The sequence below is a fragment of the Bidens hawaiensis genome, unplaced genomic scaffold, assembly GCF_021521415.1.
Source record: "Bidens hawaiensis isolate Kalapana, Puna unplaced genomic scaffold, B.hawaiensis_p1.1 tig00005770_1, whole genome shotgun sequence".
Taxonomy (NCBI): domain Eukaryota; kingdom Viridiplantae; phylum Streptophyta; class Magnoliopsida; order Asterales; family Asteraceae; genus Bidens; species Bidens hawaiensis.
Genome location: NW_027491378.1, coordinates 402,853 through 420,597, shown reverse-complemented (window position 1 = coordinate 420,597; position 17,745 = coordinate 402,853). Strand labels below are relative to the sequence as shown.

At 35.0% G+C, this 17,745-nt stretch overlaps 2 protein-coding genes across 2 annotated transcripts in view; both read right to left on the bottom strand.

Annotated features, from left to right (window-relative positions):
* Positions 1–17,745, bottom strand: part of LOC143630566 (ubiquitin-conjugating enzyme E2 2-like) — a 206,936-nt gene that overhangs the window by 381 nt on the left and 188,810 nt on the right. Inside the window, exons 2-5 of the mRNA XM_077099549.1 lie at positions 3,016–3,143; positions 2,894–2,919; positions 769–858; positions 522–610 (exon numbers count right to left, since the gene is read on the bottom strand). Of these exons, the coding sequence (XP_076955664.1) occupies positions 522–610; positions 769–858; positions 2,894–2,919; positions 3,016–3,140 (330 nt within the window). The 5' untranslated portion in view covers positions 3,141–3,143. The remainder of the gene's footprint in view (positions 1–521; positions 611–768; positions 859–2,893; positions 2,920–3,015; positions 3,144–17,745) is intronic.
* On the bottom strand, positions 10,129–12,961 carry LOC143630592 (plant cysteine oxidase 2-like). The gene is made up of 5 exons (XM_077099567.1): positions 12,796–12,961; positions 11,495–11,613; positions 11,147–11,309; positions 10,557–10,583; positions 10,129–10,526 (listed from the first exon to the last, which is right to left on the bottom strand). Exons 1-5 carry the CDS (start codon positions 12,959–12,961, stop codon positions 10,129–10,131), a joined length of 873 nt encoding a protein of 290 aa, XP_076955682.1.

The window sequence follows — 17,745 nt, the reverse complement described above, 5'->3', positions numbered from 1 at the left end:
ACATATAATACAAATAAGCTGATATCATTAGATCTTTCGGATCGAGTTCGAGAACTCCTTTGAATTTTAAGAACTCAATGTAACAAAAAAAAATTTCATATGGATGTTACATTTACTAAATTTTTTTTACACGAATTGATAAGTGAAACAGATGTAACAAACTGTTACGTTACAGCAGAACAGTGTAATGTAACATTTCGTTACATATGTTACACTTTTCGATTCGTGTAAAAGAAAAATATTTCTTTTTCTAGTTAAGGTAACATAAATAGCATACATTTGAAAAAAAAAATGTTTCATCAAGTTCTTAAACCTCAAGGAATTCTCAAATTATCCCAAAAAAGGGTAAAAATAAAATATATAATCAAGATCAATTACTGTGAAACACGCAAGGAGGTCTCGGGTTCAAGTCCCACAGATAACAATGATTAAAAAAATTTGCCGTTCAAAAAAAATAATAATAGCAATAATACTGTTGACCAAGTTTTAATTATTTAAAGAAAACATAAACATGCAAGAACCTGAATTGAGGTCAGAATAGCAGCAACATCATAAATTGGACTCCATTGATTTTGGAGGATGTCCAAGCATATGCTTCCATCTGCATAAACTGGTACACAACAGTACATGAATGTAAGGTTCATGGAAGTTACTGAATTAATGAATTATAACTTAACATACGACGTTCTTCATGATGCATATATCATAAATCTCGTAAACAAATTCAAGTCTCTGAAGAACTTAATTAAGTTGATGTTAGTCACTTACTGTTTGGATGAAACATTCGAGAAATGAAACGCACTGTTGGAGGTTTATTCGGATAATCTTCTGAAAACTGAAGCGTCAGCTTAAACGTACCTGAGTTGACACGTATTTGTTGTCAAGAAATACAATAATGCAACGTATCAGCAAGATAAAATTATACAGAAAATTCTTAAAACCTAAAATGTCAGCTAAATAACAGAAGAACTACTACAAAACTTCAGCAAACAACTCACAGATAATTAAAGGCACTGTTCAGATGATGTGGCTCTCGATCAATTTATCAAAGAAAGAAGAAAGATGCCAGATAAAAAAATATAGAGATAGAATGATAGAGACAATTCTTTCAATAATCCAAAGTATAACACTTACAGCTGCTAAAATAGCAAAACAAAAAAGAAGCAACAGAAATAAACCACCGCCACTAAAACACTGACAGTTAACTTACTGCAGAAACAAAAGAATTAAAGACAGTGTATATGCATGGAAATGACTACGTGGGTATGGGAACCAAAGGATGGACTACTGGGTCACCAAGGAATAATGATAACGGCACGCATCATCAGACTAACAGTAATTGATCCCGTTCAAGACAAAATTGCATATAACCATACCCAATAAATCCTACCCGTAGCTAAGCTATTGGTAAGGTTTGAAGAGAATGGGATGTAGGCAAGCCTTACCTCCATCCCAGAGGATAGAGAGGCTACTTCCAAACAGACCCCCTGGCTCCACACCAAACAAACTACTAAACAAAACTAAAATATAAAATATATATGAAGCTACCAACAACCGAAGAAATTGAAAAAGAGTAGAGATAAAAAAAAAGAAAAAAAACATATATACATAAATAGAGATAAGCAATAACACGTACAGTAACCTACGATGTAGAAAAATCTAAGCCCCAAAACAAAGCTAAAACCACAAATGACCCTTCCCCTATAAGTCCTTAACCTTAATCCTACGTCTCCATGAACTCCTATTCTGGACCAGAGAGATGCAATTCTATCAAATCCCGCCTAATTTCTACTCCTCCCCTCTACAATAAAGGTTTCCACTACCCTAACCGGTGTTGTCTCATGCCTCCTCTTCACATGCCCAAACCATCTCAACTTCCCCTCCCTTATTTTATCCGATATAATAGTGACCCCTAACCATTCCCTAAAAACCTCATTTCTAATCGATCCAACCTTAAAACCTTTTCCTAAAAAACCTCAGGACACAAATTTATATTAAAAGAAAAAACAGTTAGCATATACGACACTCTACCTCAAATTATACAGAAAATTCTTAAAACCTAAAAAGTCACCTAAATAACAGAAGAATGCCTACAAAACTTCAGCAAACATCTAACGGGTAATTAAAAACACTGTTCAGATGATGTGGTTCTTGCTCAATTTATCAAAGAAAGAAGAAAGATGCCAGATTAAAAAATAGAAAGATAGACAATTCTTTAATACTTCATCTATAATCCAAAGTAGACACAACTGCTAAAATAGCAAAATCAAAAAGAAGTGAAATAAACTACTGCCACGAATACACTAACAATTAACCTACTGCGATGGAGGAAATAAAAGATTTAAAGACAGAATACATGCACGGAAATGGCTACGTGGGTATTGGAACCAAAGGATGGACTACGTGGGACAAGTCACCAAAATATAATGGCCTGTATCATCAGACTAACAGTAAGTCGATCACATTCAGGACAAAATGCATACTTAAAAAAATATACCAGTTAGCATATATGAAAAAACTCTTAACTTCATATATAACTAATAATAAGACTATAAGAGTAAACTACTACATTTATGATACTGTTTTACTTGAAGCCTACATGTCGAATGCTTAATGAAAGAACATCCGTTAAATACTTAGCCTCTTCCAAACACACCCACCCTATGCCTCCCCTGCTTCCATCAAGATACTAATGAAAAACACTTTTCGGTCATATATTATTATTTAACAAAAAATAGACATTTATTTTCTCCATTCGTCCAGTTCGTACTCTATAACCTAGCTCTAATCCTCTCTTTAGTTCTTTTCAATAGCAATATACATATTTCTACATACATATATGCAGTTATACAACCATACACACTAAAACATGCAAAGCATCTAACTGACTCACCTCCGTCCCACGGAGTATCATCCGGCCTGCAACGCAAACACACTCATCAGTAAACACTAATCCTTAGCTCCAAAGTATAATATCATCATCAAACAAACAGTGAACCACAATTCAACACATACCCAAATATAACCGCGTTCCAAAGCATAATATTATTATCATACGGAGCACCACTGATTCCAGCTGGAGGATCCTGCTGCAGCCTCTTGAAATCCCTCATCAATCTCTTCCTTGACGGCGTTGACATCTTTCTATGTCAACTACCCAATTCAACAAACAATATATCAATCAAACCCATCATAATAATAATAATAATAATAATAAAAGTTAAAAACCCTAGATCTATGAAATGAAATTAATTAATTAATCTAGGGTTTTGTTAATTGATGTGATTACTTGGTTGGTGGTGGTGACGTGGGTCGCCCCCAAGATTGAAGACTCGGTCACAGGAGGAAAATGAACAAGGTTCAATAACGCGTCATATGTAAGCTCATGGGTCTTTCTTTCTTTTGTCTGTATGTATCTTGATGATGATGATGATGATAAAATATGGAAAATATCTTTACGGAAGTAATCAATTATAAAAAGTGAATCGTGTTTGGGGCTCTTTTTAGAAATTTTAGGTTTGGGATGCTAGTGTTTTTTCGTTTAACTTTAATTGGACGATCGATTGAGCGTGAATGGTTAAGCAAATGAGGTGTTTTATGCAAACGTAAAGGATGCAAAGTATAATTCGGTTGTTGGATTCTTTAGGCCGCTGACGAACTAATTGAATATAAATGAGCATTTTCGCATTCGTTTGTTTAACTTTAATCGAATAAACGATCGAACGTGAACAATTAAGCAAGATGAGGTTTTTCTGTTTTATGTTTGTTCATTTAAGGAATTAAGTGTGTTCCATGGTAAGGCGAGTGGTGGGTGACTTTGTCGGGCCTGCTCCTACGATGGACCCAAAAATTTTAAATTATATATAAGCTTTGCTTATTTACTTATTTGTTTTTTAAAAAGCAAAAGTTATTTGGTAAGCTTATTTTAAAGCCACAAATTGAAGCTTTTCAAAATTGCTCGGTTTTTTAAAAGGCAAATAATCAACTTTTAGAAGTTCAGCCAAACACAGCAAACAAAATATTTTTAAACCAACTAAATTTTATCACCCAACAAGCATATTAGTATCTTATATTTAGCCCACTAACCAACTAAAACCCAACAAACATAGCTCATTACCAACCAATTTAAAACCCAATACGCATTTAACCAAATTACCTTAAACTAAAATATAAATTAGCAGCAATCAACAAAACTAGAATAGGAAGGGCTTGAACTCGAACAATCAGGGTAACCTACGAGAAAAAAATAAGTGATTCACTTAATCAGCATCCTGCAGCAGAACATACGTTAATCAAGTATAATTGTATGCCTAAATTTGGCGAAATCTGTTAATCAAGTTTGGGTCAATCATCAACCACGTCCATTATGCTCCCACGATCTATGTTATTGCAATTTTTCCATTATTTCCTCGTTGGTGCTTCCTACCTAGCTTAAACCTTGCTTTTAGTGCACCTAATCAGATGTAAATATTCCTTAATTTCCTTATTCAAAGACTAGCATTATAACATGGTTCAACATATAGCTTCAGTGTTACGTTACTTTATTTAGTTTGTGATCCTATAAATGGCATTATATTCATCATCTCAATCCTTTATTTGTTAAGTTGTTGTCTCTTTTCATCTCAAACCTTAATTATTTGAGAGTTTTACCTACTCGAACAAGTTACTATTAGATTGTGTATAATTTGAAAGCAAATTAAACCGTTGATAAGTCAAGAGTGAACGCAAGTAAGAGATGTCTTTTCAAAAAATGTTAACTCTCACCACGTTAATTCAACAAATTTGTAATTCTAAGTTATTTTAGGGACCACTCTTTAAGTGTCTTTGTTTAATGGTCCTTTTTTAAAAGAAAATATCTAATCCTGCCAATTATTAGTGTGAACGGACTGCCCATGGGTTGGGTTTATGATTGAGGGGAACACCACCATGTGTCCCTCGGTTCTAACAAAAAACACCCCTGCTCGGGGTCCCCACACCAATTCGGGAATGAGACAAAGAAGAAAACCAGTGTGAAGCAAAACAAATCAAGGCCGAACGACTTGGGATGGTCCAGTACACCACCTTGCCTCTTTCAGGACCGAAACAAGATGATTTGGGTTGTAAGACAACTGGTAATATATAAATAGACCGGAAGAGATATTAGCATCACTGTATAGTCACAAATACACGTTATAAGAGTCTGAATGAATGTTGCACAGAGATCACTGAAGTGCCTACCAATGAGGTGGGCCTCATAAGTAGGCTCTGACTAAACAAGACAATAAGAGCCCAATACTTAAGGCCCGACAAGGAGTACATTCTAGAAATGGACTTGAAGAGAAATGGATTTGGAGGGAAAGACTCTTGTAATATTGGAGGGAAAGCCTCTTGTGTAAACAATTCCTTCGGCATGAAGCCCCCCTACTAAACTTTTTGCATTACTGAACAATTTCTACTGAATGCCCCCTCCCTCCCCTACTAAATCATCTCTTTGGAGCAAACCCCTTTAAAAAATAATTCATTTAGAACGAGGTCGTTCACTAAAAAATCTCCCTAGAATGAAGCCCCTTACTGAAAAATACCTTTGGAACAAAGCATCTTACAAAATAATACCTTCAAAACAAGGTCCCTTACTAAACATTCCCCCAGACAATCCGTACTGAAGCCCTTTCGTACTAAAGCCCCTTTCCATATTACAAGAATCTTTTCCAAAGAAGGAGATTCCCTTTCCAATGGATGAGGTGTTTAAAACCTCCTTCCACAAATATATATATATATATATATCATTGGGGCAAGAGTTATCTGCAAAGGAATACAACCTCTTCCAGATTTTTTTTTTCAAGAAGAATAATCTCTTTACAATTAAGGAAGTATTTAAAAAGTTCCTTTCGTGAGGAAGGAGAGACTTCTATAACAACTTTTTGCATTACAAGAATTTTATCTGAAGGAGAAGAATCCCCCTCCAGAGGATGGAATGTTCAAGGGTACTTCTTTCCGTCAAATATCCTTCCTACATCACAACATCCCATGCTACAAGAGTTTTCTAGAAAGAAGAGAAATCCCCATCTAGGGGATAACACACGTGAAAGGTCAATCCCACTCAGAAGACACCCCCTCCCTACACCAACCTAGAGCTGGGGGACTAATTGGACATTGCACCATTGTGTCGTGGGTTTTCGTCATTAAAGTCTCTTCACCATCTTAAAGAGACTTCCAAGAAAAATAGTCTCTTTCCAATAAATGAGGTATTGGAAGGTCCCTTCTAAGAAGAATGAAAGTCTTCTGCAGCAACACTTCATGTTTTAAGAGTTATCCTTTTAAAGAAGAAGAATCCCATTCTAAAGAGTGACAAAGTCTCTATGGAAGGGAAAAAGCCTCATGTAACAACACTTAACATCCCAAGAATTTTTCAAGAGGAAGAAACCTCCATGTCCATATTAACTTTTATCATAAGGAAATGGGCCCCTCCCATTAGTTCCCTCCATTAGCCCCTTTCATCATCCTTCATGTGTAAGACTTCTAACAGTATTAAAAATATGCTTTTATATTTATGACTAACAAATATAATTGGTCGATCATTACTTATAATCCCCCATGTGGGATAAAGCCCTCTTTAAGAGGCACAATACTTATAATTCCCCCATGTGGAACAAAGCCCTTTTTAACAGGCACAATACTTATAATTCCCCCATGTGGGACAAAGCCCTATTTAAGATGCACGATACTTATAATTCCTCTATGTGGGACAAAGCTCTCTTTAAGAAGCACAATACTTATAATTCCCCCATGTGGGACAAAGCCCTCTTTAAGAGGCACAATACTTATAATTCCCCCATATGGGACAAAGCCCTCTTTAAAAGGCACAATACTTATGATTTGCCTATGTGGGATAAAGCCCTCTTTAAGAGACACAATACTTATATTTCCCCAAAAATGGGATAAAGCCCTCTTTAAGGGACATAATACATATAATCCTCCCTACTGGGAAAATGACATAAATTCTCCTTCACGAGTGTGAAAGGAAGGCCCGGCTGAGGGGCTTGGATCCATATACAAAAATAACCCCATCTATGAGGCTCAATACTTGTAATTTCCCCCGTGGAAAATAGCCCTATGCACAAGGCTCGGTAATTATAAATTCCCCAGAGGAAAATAGCCCTGTGCAGTGGTTTAATACATTTTCATCATCACATTGGAAATTGTCTACGCTTTAGTTTCTATGTCCAATACTAGTAAAGCAAGAACAACATGATCATTATTAGAGTCTGTTAATCGATTACTAACAACTTTGGCAGGGTTATTCAACAAGAAGAAAGATATTACGTAGAAAGAAAGCTTAACATTGTCTTGGTTATGGCAAAGAAACTTGGGCTTAAAAGTCCTTTATCCCAATCATAAATAATTAGCATAAGGAACTAGGGGACTTGAAGGGGTAATTCCTGGATTGGGCCCATGGTATGGGATGAGTTTAGAGATGGGTAATCTTTGTCTCATCCATGACTTCCCCATCTTGACTATACTAGGTCCAAATTTGATAAGTCAAAATAGAAGAAGGACCGCGTGCTTCTATTGAGGTAGATTTAAATTATCAAGAGAACTGGATCAGATCATGTGAACTAAGTATCATCTACCTCAACCAAAATATCAGAAGAGGATCTCGCTCGAAACTGGTCCAATAAGTGGGTTTAAAAGGGATGAACCTATCCCGTATGTGATAGATGAGCTAAGACTACATTAGTCTCTTGTCCGTATCAAAATAAGGACTAGGGGGCTTGCAAAGCCTGCTGTGAAAATAGGTCTCCGTCCCATGATGAAGTCCAAGCCAGGAAGGCCTAGAAGAAATCAAAATACTTGGGGAGTTCTAGTTACTCTAACCAAACATCCTACCAACCAGATAAGAAGAAGATAGGAAATGCAACTTTGAAAGTAAGAAAAGGGGGAACAAGCAGTTATGAGAAAGGCTAGCGATTCAAAAGGTGTCATCGCATCTTTAGGGGAGCGTGAGAAACTTTTTCAGAACTGTCGCCAGTTTATGTATGGGCCTGACAATGGGCTAAAAAGATAAAAGGGGGATCGGATAATTTAAGTCAATGAAAAGTCTGAGTTGGTTCATCACCCTTACCACAGACGGGGGGAGACCTGATGAAGCTACCCTAGAAAGGAACCCAACAATAGCATTCCCACTTTGATAACCGTTAAAGTAAGGGTGATGTCGATAAAGGGTGTCGGCGCTAACCTTATGAAGAAAGTGCGAATATGGGCAAATGTCTTTAGGAAATATATAGAGAAATGTTGAGCCGTTTAAGATAACACGAAAACCGGGTCGACAGAGGAAACAACATAAGCAGACACTTCCGGAGGATAAAGAAAGCGTCGGGATAAAAGTATGGCGGAGAACTGATATAAGTCCATTACACTCATCATAAATAACGAGCACAATGGACTGGGGAGACTTGAAAAGAGTACCCTTGAAACGGGTCCTTCTAGCGATAAGAGAAATAGGCCTAACACATGCTTAAAGTAAGGGTGGCTAAAGAAAGGAAGCCCAAAAGAGAATAACCAAAAGACCTCCCAAAATAACTAAATGAAATCAAAGGTTCTAGAAGGTTTAAGGGCCTGTCCAATCAATCTAAACAAGTGGTGATATCAGCCCAAAAGAAAGGATTAGAATAACACATGTTGCTAGAATGGATAGGGCCTAAGTCAAAGAGAACAATGGCCAAGGGGAAAGCTCGTAGGTCAAGAACCAGCATATAATAGTTCTATGGATATTATTTTTGTATCAAGATACCTCCTGACCGTCTGAAGGTCAATCGGAGAATAAGGAGGATAACACAAGAGGTCACGACGGAGGAAGAATAGAGACTTGTTGTGAGTCCATTGTACTCGTCATAAATAACGAGCACCATGGACTGGGGGACTTGAAGAGCCTACATTGGAATTGGGCTACGGAGGTAAACTAAAATTCATTAAGCAAGAAAGAAGGCCCAAGGCCGAAGGGAGAAAAGGAATACACAATGGGCCAGGTACCGAAAGCTCAAAACGAAGAAAGTGAAGAAAGACACAAGCGACAATAGTCATTGAGTCTATTACCCTTATCATAAATAACAAGGGCAATAGACTGGGGGACTTGAAGAGCTTACTCATGAGACGGACCTCATAAGTAGGCTCTGACTCAACAAGACAATAAGAGCACAATACTTAAGGCCCGACAAGGAGGACATTCTAGAAATGTACTTGGAGGGAAATGGATTTGGAGGGAAAGACTTTTGTAATATTGGAGAGAAAGCTTCTTGTAATTTTGGAGGGAAAGCCATTTGTAATACCTCTCTTCTATATAAGAGGAGGAAGGAATCATGTAAACGCATTACACATCCACTAATACTTACAAATATAACATTTGATCACCATTCTCTCTATCTTGTTAGAAACTTTACCTCCTCGTGAGAATAGGTTTCAACAATCACCATAACAACGATTGATTATGCATAAGACAGAAAATAGATAGAAGCAAAAACCACCAACACTAGCCTAACTATTTCATCTTTTTAAAAACTCAACATCAACAGATAACACACAACACACAACCAGTAGACTTAAATTCATGATAAGATAGAAGACTACTTTATATTCAAATCACGTAACGGAAAAAACATCTATTTCAAATTGTCTCCCCTAAAGTAGAACCAAACCAAATCTAGTAAAATATCAACAAACATTATCGTACGGTACTAAACACTCCAATCACAAAACAAGCATGTCTCTTTTTAAAACAATTCAAGAAAAGGACGTTTTATATCCTCATTTTAATTATGCTGAATACTTTTTCTAGACACAGCACGACCAAACTTGTACCTCATGCAACTTGTGTTGTACTTTAATTTGGTAGTTCCTTCTCAACAAAACATATATCCTATGAATATGATAAGGTTATCATTATGCTCAAAATATATACAAGATCTTCATAGAAGAGTCAAAGCAAACCAAAAGCATAATCTTTACCAACAAATCCTAAAACAAAACAAAATTAAAAACACACACAAAAGTTTCTGTTTTGTGCTGGCATTTTAGCATTTGATCACTACTCTTTCTCAACTATTTTCGGCCCGTTGTAGAGTGCTCCAACCACGGATAAGCTAGCGGGCTTATCTATCTCTTCAAGCCATGCATAGTCCTTAGTCTTCTCATCATCGGCAACCTGTTTCTCATCGGTTCCCTGCTTATCATCAGCTGTCGTATGATTGAAAAGTTACTATTTTTACAAGGATGATAATATAAGAGAAGTGGGAAATGATTATTAGTGAGGGTTATTAATAATAAACCTGCAAAGTTAGTGAAAGGATGAGTACGATAGTATTGGCAGTGGCGGCCTTCGGGATCACAGTATGGCGGGCCCAGAACATCAAAAACAGCACATGATGTTATTGCTCTGAAGCAATGCATGTTACCACCATCTGTTGGATAAAGAATCGATGTGTCGCATGGGGCAGCGAAGGCAGAGTTGACTTTTAGTTTCGCCAAACGTACGCTTGCGGTTCCCGCTTCACCTGATATGACACTTACAGTTCCCGCTTCACCTGATATAACACTGGTTCCCGTTTCACCTGATACAAATACGGGTTTCGTGAGGTTTGGCCCATGATTTAAAAGTGAAAATAAAGTTGGACAAAAATGTGTTTCAGGTCAACCCAACCCGGCTTTAACCAACACCGGCCTATTTGTCCCACACCCAACCCGTTTAAAGTTTAAACCAACACCAGCCTATTTGGCTCACACCCAGCCCATTTTGACCAAAGCCTAACTATTTGGCCAACGCCATCCTGTTTTGACCAAAACTTGCCTATTTGATTTAGGTCAACACAACCCGTTTGACCAACACCTACTATTTTATTCAAGTTAACCCAACCCGTTTTGTCTTAATTCCACCCCCACCCCCACCCCCATAAAGCATTGCTAAAATTAGTTATAGGTTCAATTCCACACTTGTGTTTGTTTTTTTCTAAAGATTATTTAAAGTCTAGACCGGTTGGGTGACAAATTACACATGTCATCCACATATTGTCCGTTTTTACTGCTATCTAAGTCTTCTTACATGAACGAAGTTAATGCTATACAAGTCACAATGCCAATAAGAAATGAAAAAAAATGTGTCTAGTTAAGTACTCACTTTCAGATGACTCAGCTTCGACAGTAGAGCTTGAAGCAGCATCATCCACCCAATCATATGCCTTGATGTGCATAGTTCCAAACAGAAGCTTACTGAAAACTGTCATCTGAGGGTGGTTGTGGAGCGGTATGACACCCGATGGCGGCAATAGAAATATTCCAATCTGAAAAGATGATACTACTTATTTTAGTTGAAGTCATAATGGACCACTTCTTTAAAATGTGTAGTCTAAATTATACAAGTAAAAGAAATTTTTTTAACTAAACTATTTAAATTATATTGAAATAGAAGGCAAGCGGGTAACAAGTAAAGGAATAGATATTAAATATTGACAAATAGAAAGCATACTGAAAATTTGTCACAGTCGGTGAGGTGTAGGTATGTAATTTTAGGAAATTCCTCGGTTTCGTTAACCTTGAAATATGGCATATTGGGCTGTACACCAACATCATGCTCAGTCATTCCGTCTGCAAAAAAGATAATAATTAGGACAAACCCGATGCACTAGGCTCCCGCATTGCTGGGCCAACTTGGGCCTAATGTGCGCATCCTTAACCTACATTTCTGAAGAACTGCAGAAATAGTGTGTTTCCACAACTCGAGCCCGTGACCTTTATGTCACGTGGTAGAAAAGATAAAAAAAATAAAAACCAATCGCTAAATCTTATTTTTTATACCTTTTAATTTGATTAACAACGTATTCATCACGTCATATATACAGTTGGCAAATCTTATGTTTTATATCTTTTAATTTGATTAACAACGTATTCATCACGTAAATACAGTTGGCACGTTATAAATTCCGTCTTATCTTACAGTTAAATCTAATGAAAAGTGACGAAGCTTTAAGCGGTTCACCACCGACCCAAATGCAATAAGCATTTAATCCACCGCTAAAGTAATACACGGCAACCCGCTCAGACTGACAAGTGTCAAAAATGCCTGTTTATGTCAAATGATTTATTCTAATTTTCAAGAAAATTAAATGGATACCATTACAAGCAGCAGGTTGTTAGATTAAGATATTAATGGGGTGTGCAAAATACCATATTAAACAAAGCATAAAAAATTCTATATGTTTCATCATTTTCACTTTCATACAACAGAGCATTCTTGGTCAAAATTGGACTAGTTACAAAAAAGTCAACTAAATAGTCTACCAGAGATCAAATTGAACAAACTCATTGAAAAGACAGCAAAAGTACATCTAACCTCCAAATCACCCAATTGAGATTCAAATTCAACACCTTTAATTGTACTTAACAAATATCAATATATTAATATATTATCAATCAAGAAATAACTTTCAAAAGACTCCAAATAGTCCCAGATGCAAAAATTGCCAAAGTTGCATATCAGCATTTATACAAACCAAAATTCATAACCATTCTAATAAAAGCTTACTTAAAAATTCAAAATCAACCCAATTGACACCAAGTCAAAATTAAACTCATTTCAAAAGTCAACAAGATATCAAAAAAGTAAATCCAACCCTCAAATTTAAATTCAAATTCAAAAACATTAATCAAGATTTAAACTTTCAAAAACTCCAGCCAGACCCAGATACAAAAACTGCAAACTTGCATATGAATATTCATCTAATGATGTTTTAAATTCATAACCATTAAAAAAAAAAAAAAAAAACTTACTTAGAATGTGTTTTAGGCGTTGAACACCTTCAGCAGGCGGAACAACACCAGGGGTACAGTTAGCAAAAACATCTCTGCATGCATCATAAAGCTTCTGAACAGCTGCAACTTTTTTATGCCTGGTTCTTCTCTTCTTCCGTTCACTTGACATGTTCCCCATACCCATTTGTATATTATTCATAAACATGCACTAATACAACACCCCAAATAAATTTATTTTTTTATTTAAAAAAAACCCGGCAATTTAACAATTTTCTGAAACGGGTATATTTGAAAAACCACCCACAAAAAGGTTAACTGTGTGTTGGTTAAAATGAGGAGTAGAGAAACAGAGTGAATGGGAAAGATGATGATGATGGCATGTTAGTTTAGTCTGTTGTGAAGGAATGAAGTACATGTGGTTTGGGTACGATGGCAACCATGAAGCTGACGATGATAGAGATGAAAGGAAAAGAAGAGAAAAGAAAGGTGGTTTTTGATTTGGTCGGAAAGATATACTAAAAGAGTTTGATTTGGAAGAGGAATGAATACCGGGGGCAAGGTTTTGGTTTTCCAGTGGGCTGTTCCAACAGCGGATTCAGTATTTATGTACGTGTCACGTTCAACCTTATTATTAAATTAAACTACCAACTTATTATTATTATTCTTATTCATTATTATATTACTAGTTTTTATCTCCCGTATTACTTGGTTGTTTAAATTTTTCGTTTCTAATATTGTTAATGTATTTTTGGATTTTAGTTTATTTATTGTAAGAATTTTATAATATACTTGAACCTATTTTGATTAATTTATGTTGGGTTATGTTTATTTTTTAATGAAATGTTGAATGAGTTATCTACTTAATTTTTATATTTATTCGTTTATGTTTATTTGTTATAGTTTGGATATCTTTTCATTTAAGTTAAACTTAAAAGAAAAAAGAATCGCTGATGTGATTTAATACATATTGAGAAATTAAATTAGAGTTTGATTACGGGGTTTGTTTTACATTTCTAATATTCATATATATATTTTTTTTGTATTTTAATTTTATTTGTTTAAAGAAATTAATAATATATTTAGAATTTGATAATAAAAGGGTTTCACAAATTAAAGAAATGTTATAAACCGTTTAAAAGCTATCTAGGTTTAATGAGACCATGACCCGCTTATTTTTATTTATTTTTTACTATAAAATTGTTTCATAATTATAAATAATATCTTTTTTCTGAAAAAATCGGATATTAATTTTAGTATACCCCTATTTTTATAGGATTTTCATCTCAAATATTTGGTAAGATTAATTTTTTAATATAATGAGATGTTATAACCCATTTAATGATTATATGGATTTGGTGAGACCCATACCCGTGAATTCAAGTCAAATGCATGAGAAACCACCATTTACAAATAAAGCACAATGGTGGCTTGAGAGGGAATAGAGAAGTTTCATTTATATATATTTAAAATTATATATTATATGGTTTATATTTTTCTTCTTTTATTATTTACTGCTTTAAGTGTTAGGGAAAAAGGTCCTACTAGAATCTATGATAATTGAACCGGGGTCTCTGTTGAAAAATCCAAATTCCCTATCACTACACTACATTGGAAAAACACCCAGAGAGATTTTTTTACCCATCAGATTCTGCCGTTTATCTAAAAAATCTAGTCAGAAGCCAAAGAATCACATTAGAAGCCAAAATAAATCTTGATTGACACCTAAATAATCTCTTCGGTTATGAATGACCCCTAAATAATCTTGTCGAAAGAAAAGAAAAACTAACGACCTGACAATTTTTATTGTGCATAACATAATATGGTTAGTTAAGAAATCTCGCCGAATAATGATAAAAAGGTAATCGGTGTGATAAGTTTTACGATGGATATTTTACGAATTGATAGTCAAATAGATATTTAGCTGACAAATTGACATTTTGGTTATATTTCCTATGTTTTGCAATTTTATGCCTCTAATTGGATTACAGAAAGACAAAGAACAGCTGTTGAGGGAAAACAATTACGTGAAATTATGGCAATAGGAAACTACTACCAAATTTATGGGTTTTAAACAGGTTCACATTGAAATCATGAAGATAAGTTAGGTTTGAATTCACCTTTTCACCCGTTTAAGGTTATTATCATTTTCTTATTTGAGCATTTGCCACACTCAAATTAATTAAATATTTTTCATATCCGTTGATTGTGTAATGCAGACATTTGTTTTTTTTTTGTTTTGAATTTCTAATTTTTGAACATTAACATGTAAAAGAAATAAAACTTAAATAATTACAAGTTACTAGTCGTCTTCTTATCAACCAGTGAATATTCATGGTGTGATCGGGTTCACGAGTTACTATTTTTATATATCATCGTACTCAGTAAATACTACCAATAGCAAAGTTATGGTAAGGTCTAAGGAGGGTAAGATGTAGATAGCTTTACCTCTACCTCGTAGGAATAGAGAGGCAGCTTCCAGTGAGACCCACGGCTCGATAGTGGTTTTGCATAAAGCCTTGGACATAGGCACATAACACTCAACAATCGGGACACAGCCGATTGGTGCATGTACCCTTGTCTTTCGGCTATCAACGCCACCACATGATGCTTGATTAACCTTCCGGCACTTTTAACGTTAATTAACAATTAATTAAAACACTTATAAAAGGGTTAATAATTTTTTCTAAATATTTAACAGTGTTATTTTATTCTCAAGCTTTTAGGGTCCTTAAATAAATCCAATAATTGCAAAATCTCATCACACAAATGTTCTCTGAACTCTCTAGACAAGAAAAGTTAAGAATGATTCTCGAATGATAGAAGAAAAAAAATTGTGGGAGCATAAAAATAAATATAGAACATGACACATGTTAGTACCATATCCATGATGCATAAGTTTTTCATGGTGCATTGGGTATAATAACACATGTTTAGTACTGTAATTTTTTCTATATTGTTTATACCTACTTACCTAGCGAGTACCGTACGGCGTACGTACGTGTAGATACATATGAACCAGGTGTAAATGGCTTAAGGGGTCTATACTCCATAGTCTATAGTTAATTCTCTTACTAAATAATATTTATTTAAAAAGGTCTAGCCCTTTTTTTATGAATTAAAATCTAACCGATAGAATAAGTATAAGTATCTTAAAAAACATTTAAACTCCCTGCATGTCATGGTTTCGAACATACGGGTTCTTTTATAAATATCTCCTACACATGTAATATTCTGTATTTTCTTTTTTTGGTGGATTGTTGGTGACATACGTGTACATTAAAATTTATTTTAAGAAAATGCAGAATTTGTTATTTACAAATATTGAATATATAGTATGTACAGACTCTAGCAGGTTGCTATAATAACTTTCAAGTAATCAACGATTTTTAATTGTCATAGTATAATTTCTAAACAAAATTTGTAAAACTTCTTATGTAAAAGAGAAAAGTACTACTCATATGTCATCATTACCTGAATGTTAAGTTAAAAAAAAAAAATAAGAATGCTTCATATGTACATACCAGTCATGTCATTATTACCTCAATACTGTATGTGTTTTGCCTTACTCTCCGTAACTTTATTTTTAGCTGCTTTAGGTGACCTTCTCTTCTCATAAGGTCATATATCCTAGACCTATATCTATTAAAAACACACTTTATTTTGGCATTCTTTTCTCATCTTCAGTTTACACACTCGAAATAGTTTACACACTCAAAATGTGTTGAGTCTTTGACGTAGCTTGTTTTCTTTGTCGATATATCTCATGTAAATAAAACGAAACAATATAAAATTTGTATGTCTATTTATTTTTTTCCATATCATGTAACGAGGAATTGCGTATCCACTATCCACCAATCATAAAAAAATGTGGTCGTATTAAGTTAAAATTAGGTGTAAGCAATTAAGAGGATTTAGGCAATTAGGGACTTAGGGTCACTAATTAGTAATTATGTAGGTTGAAGGTTGAAAATAAATAAATAATGGGTCCAGTAACACATTGACAGCTATTAATATAAAAGTAATTGACACAATGACTCACGTTGTAGGCAAAATAGGTCATTCAATCAAAATTTTATCATACAAGCCAAAAATACACACAACAAGAAACCTTTTTTTTTGTCTTTTAATTTAGAGTTAATTGAAATTATGTTCTCTGTGGTAGAATCTAAAACGCAGGTTGCAATCTCGTGGTATCATTTTCGCATATATGGGCCTTGTGATAGTCCTTTTACTTTATTTTTGGTCCACCGTCAAGTCATAACGTTAGTGCTTATGTGAAAAGACACTAATACTATTGCAATTTGCAATCCTGTGGTTTTTAAATAAATGCAATTTGGACGCTCGTTTTGTTTAACGATTTTCCTCAAAAATAATAACAAAACCGTCCACCATGGGTTTCCAACCCGAGTCTAGCCACACTAAGTACAACACTCGCAACCGACTGGACTAAAATGATTATTGTTAAAAGTTTGATTATGTGTATTCAAATCATAACCCACCCACCACCAGACTCTATACCCTCTCCAACTTGTTTCAATTACCAAAATGTTCATCATCACTCTGTTTTTAAAACCCAACCCAAGTTGAGCAAAAAAATGGGTCAAATAATGTGCAACCCAAATAAATGCTTGTAACGAACCTCTGATCCTATAATATTTTGATTCCAAGTTTGAGTTGGGGGTTTGTACATGATGAGGTTAATGGAATGCAAATGAAATGTTTGGATATTAAATTTGCTTAATGTGAGTTTGATTTTGTGATTTTATTGTGTGTTTAGATTTAATCATTCTTTTTCATAGCATTTTCATTTTCTTTCATGACCTGACCGGAAATGGTGTCGGCAACGGAGGTGGATGGGTGTTGCGGTGGTAGGGTTTGAACAATGGTGGGGGAGATGACTGACAAACGGTCTGTAGCCACCGTTCAACTCGTCACAGTATCGGTTAGCTTTGTTGCCGCTCGATTTCT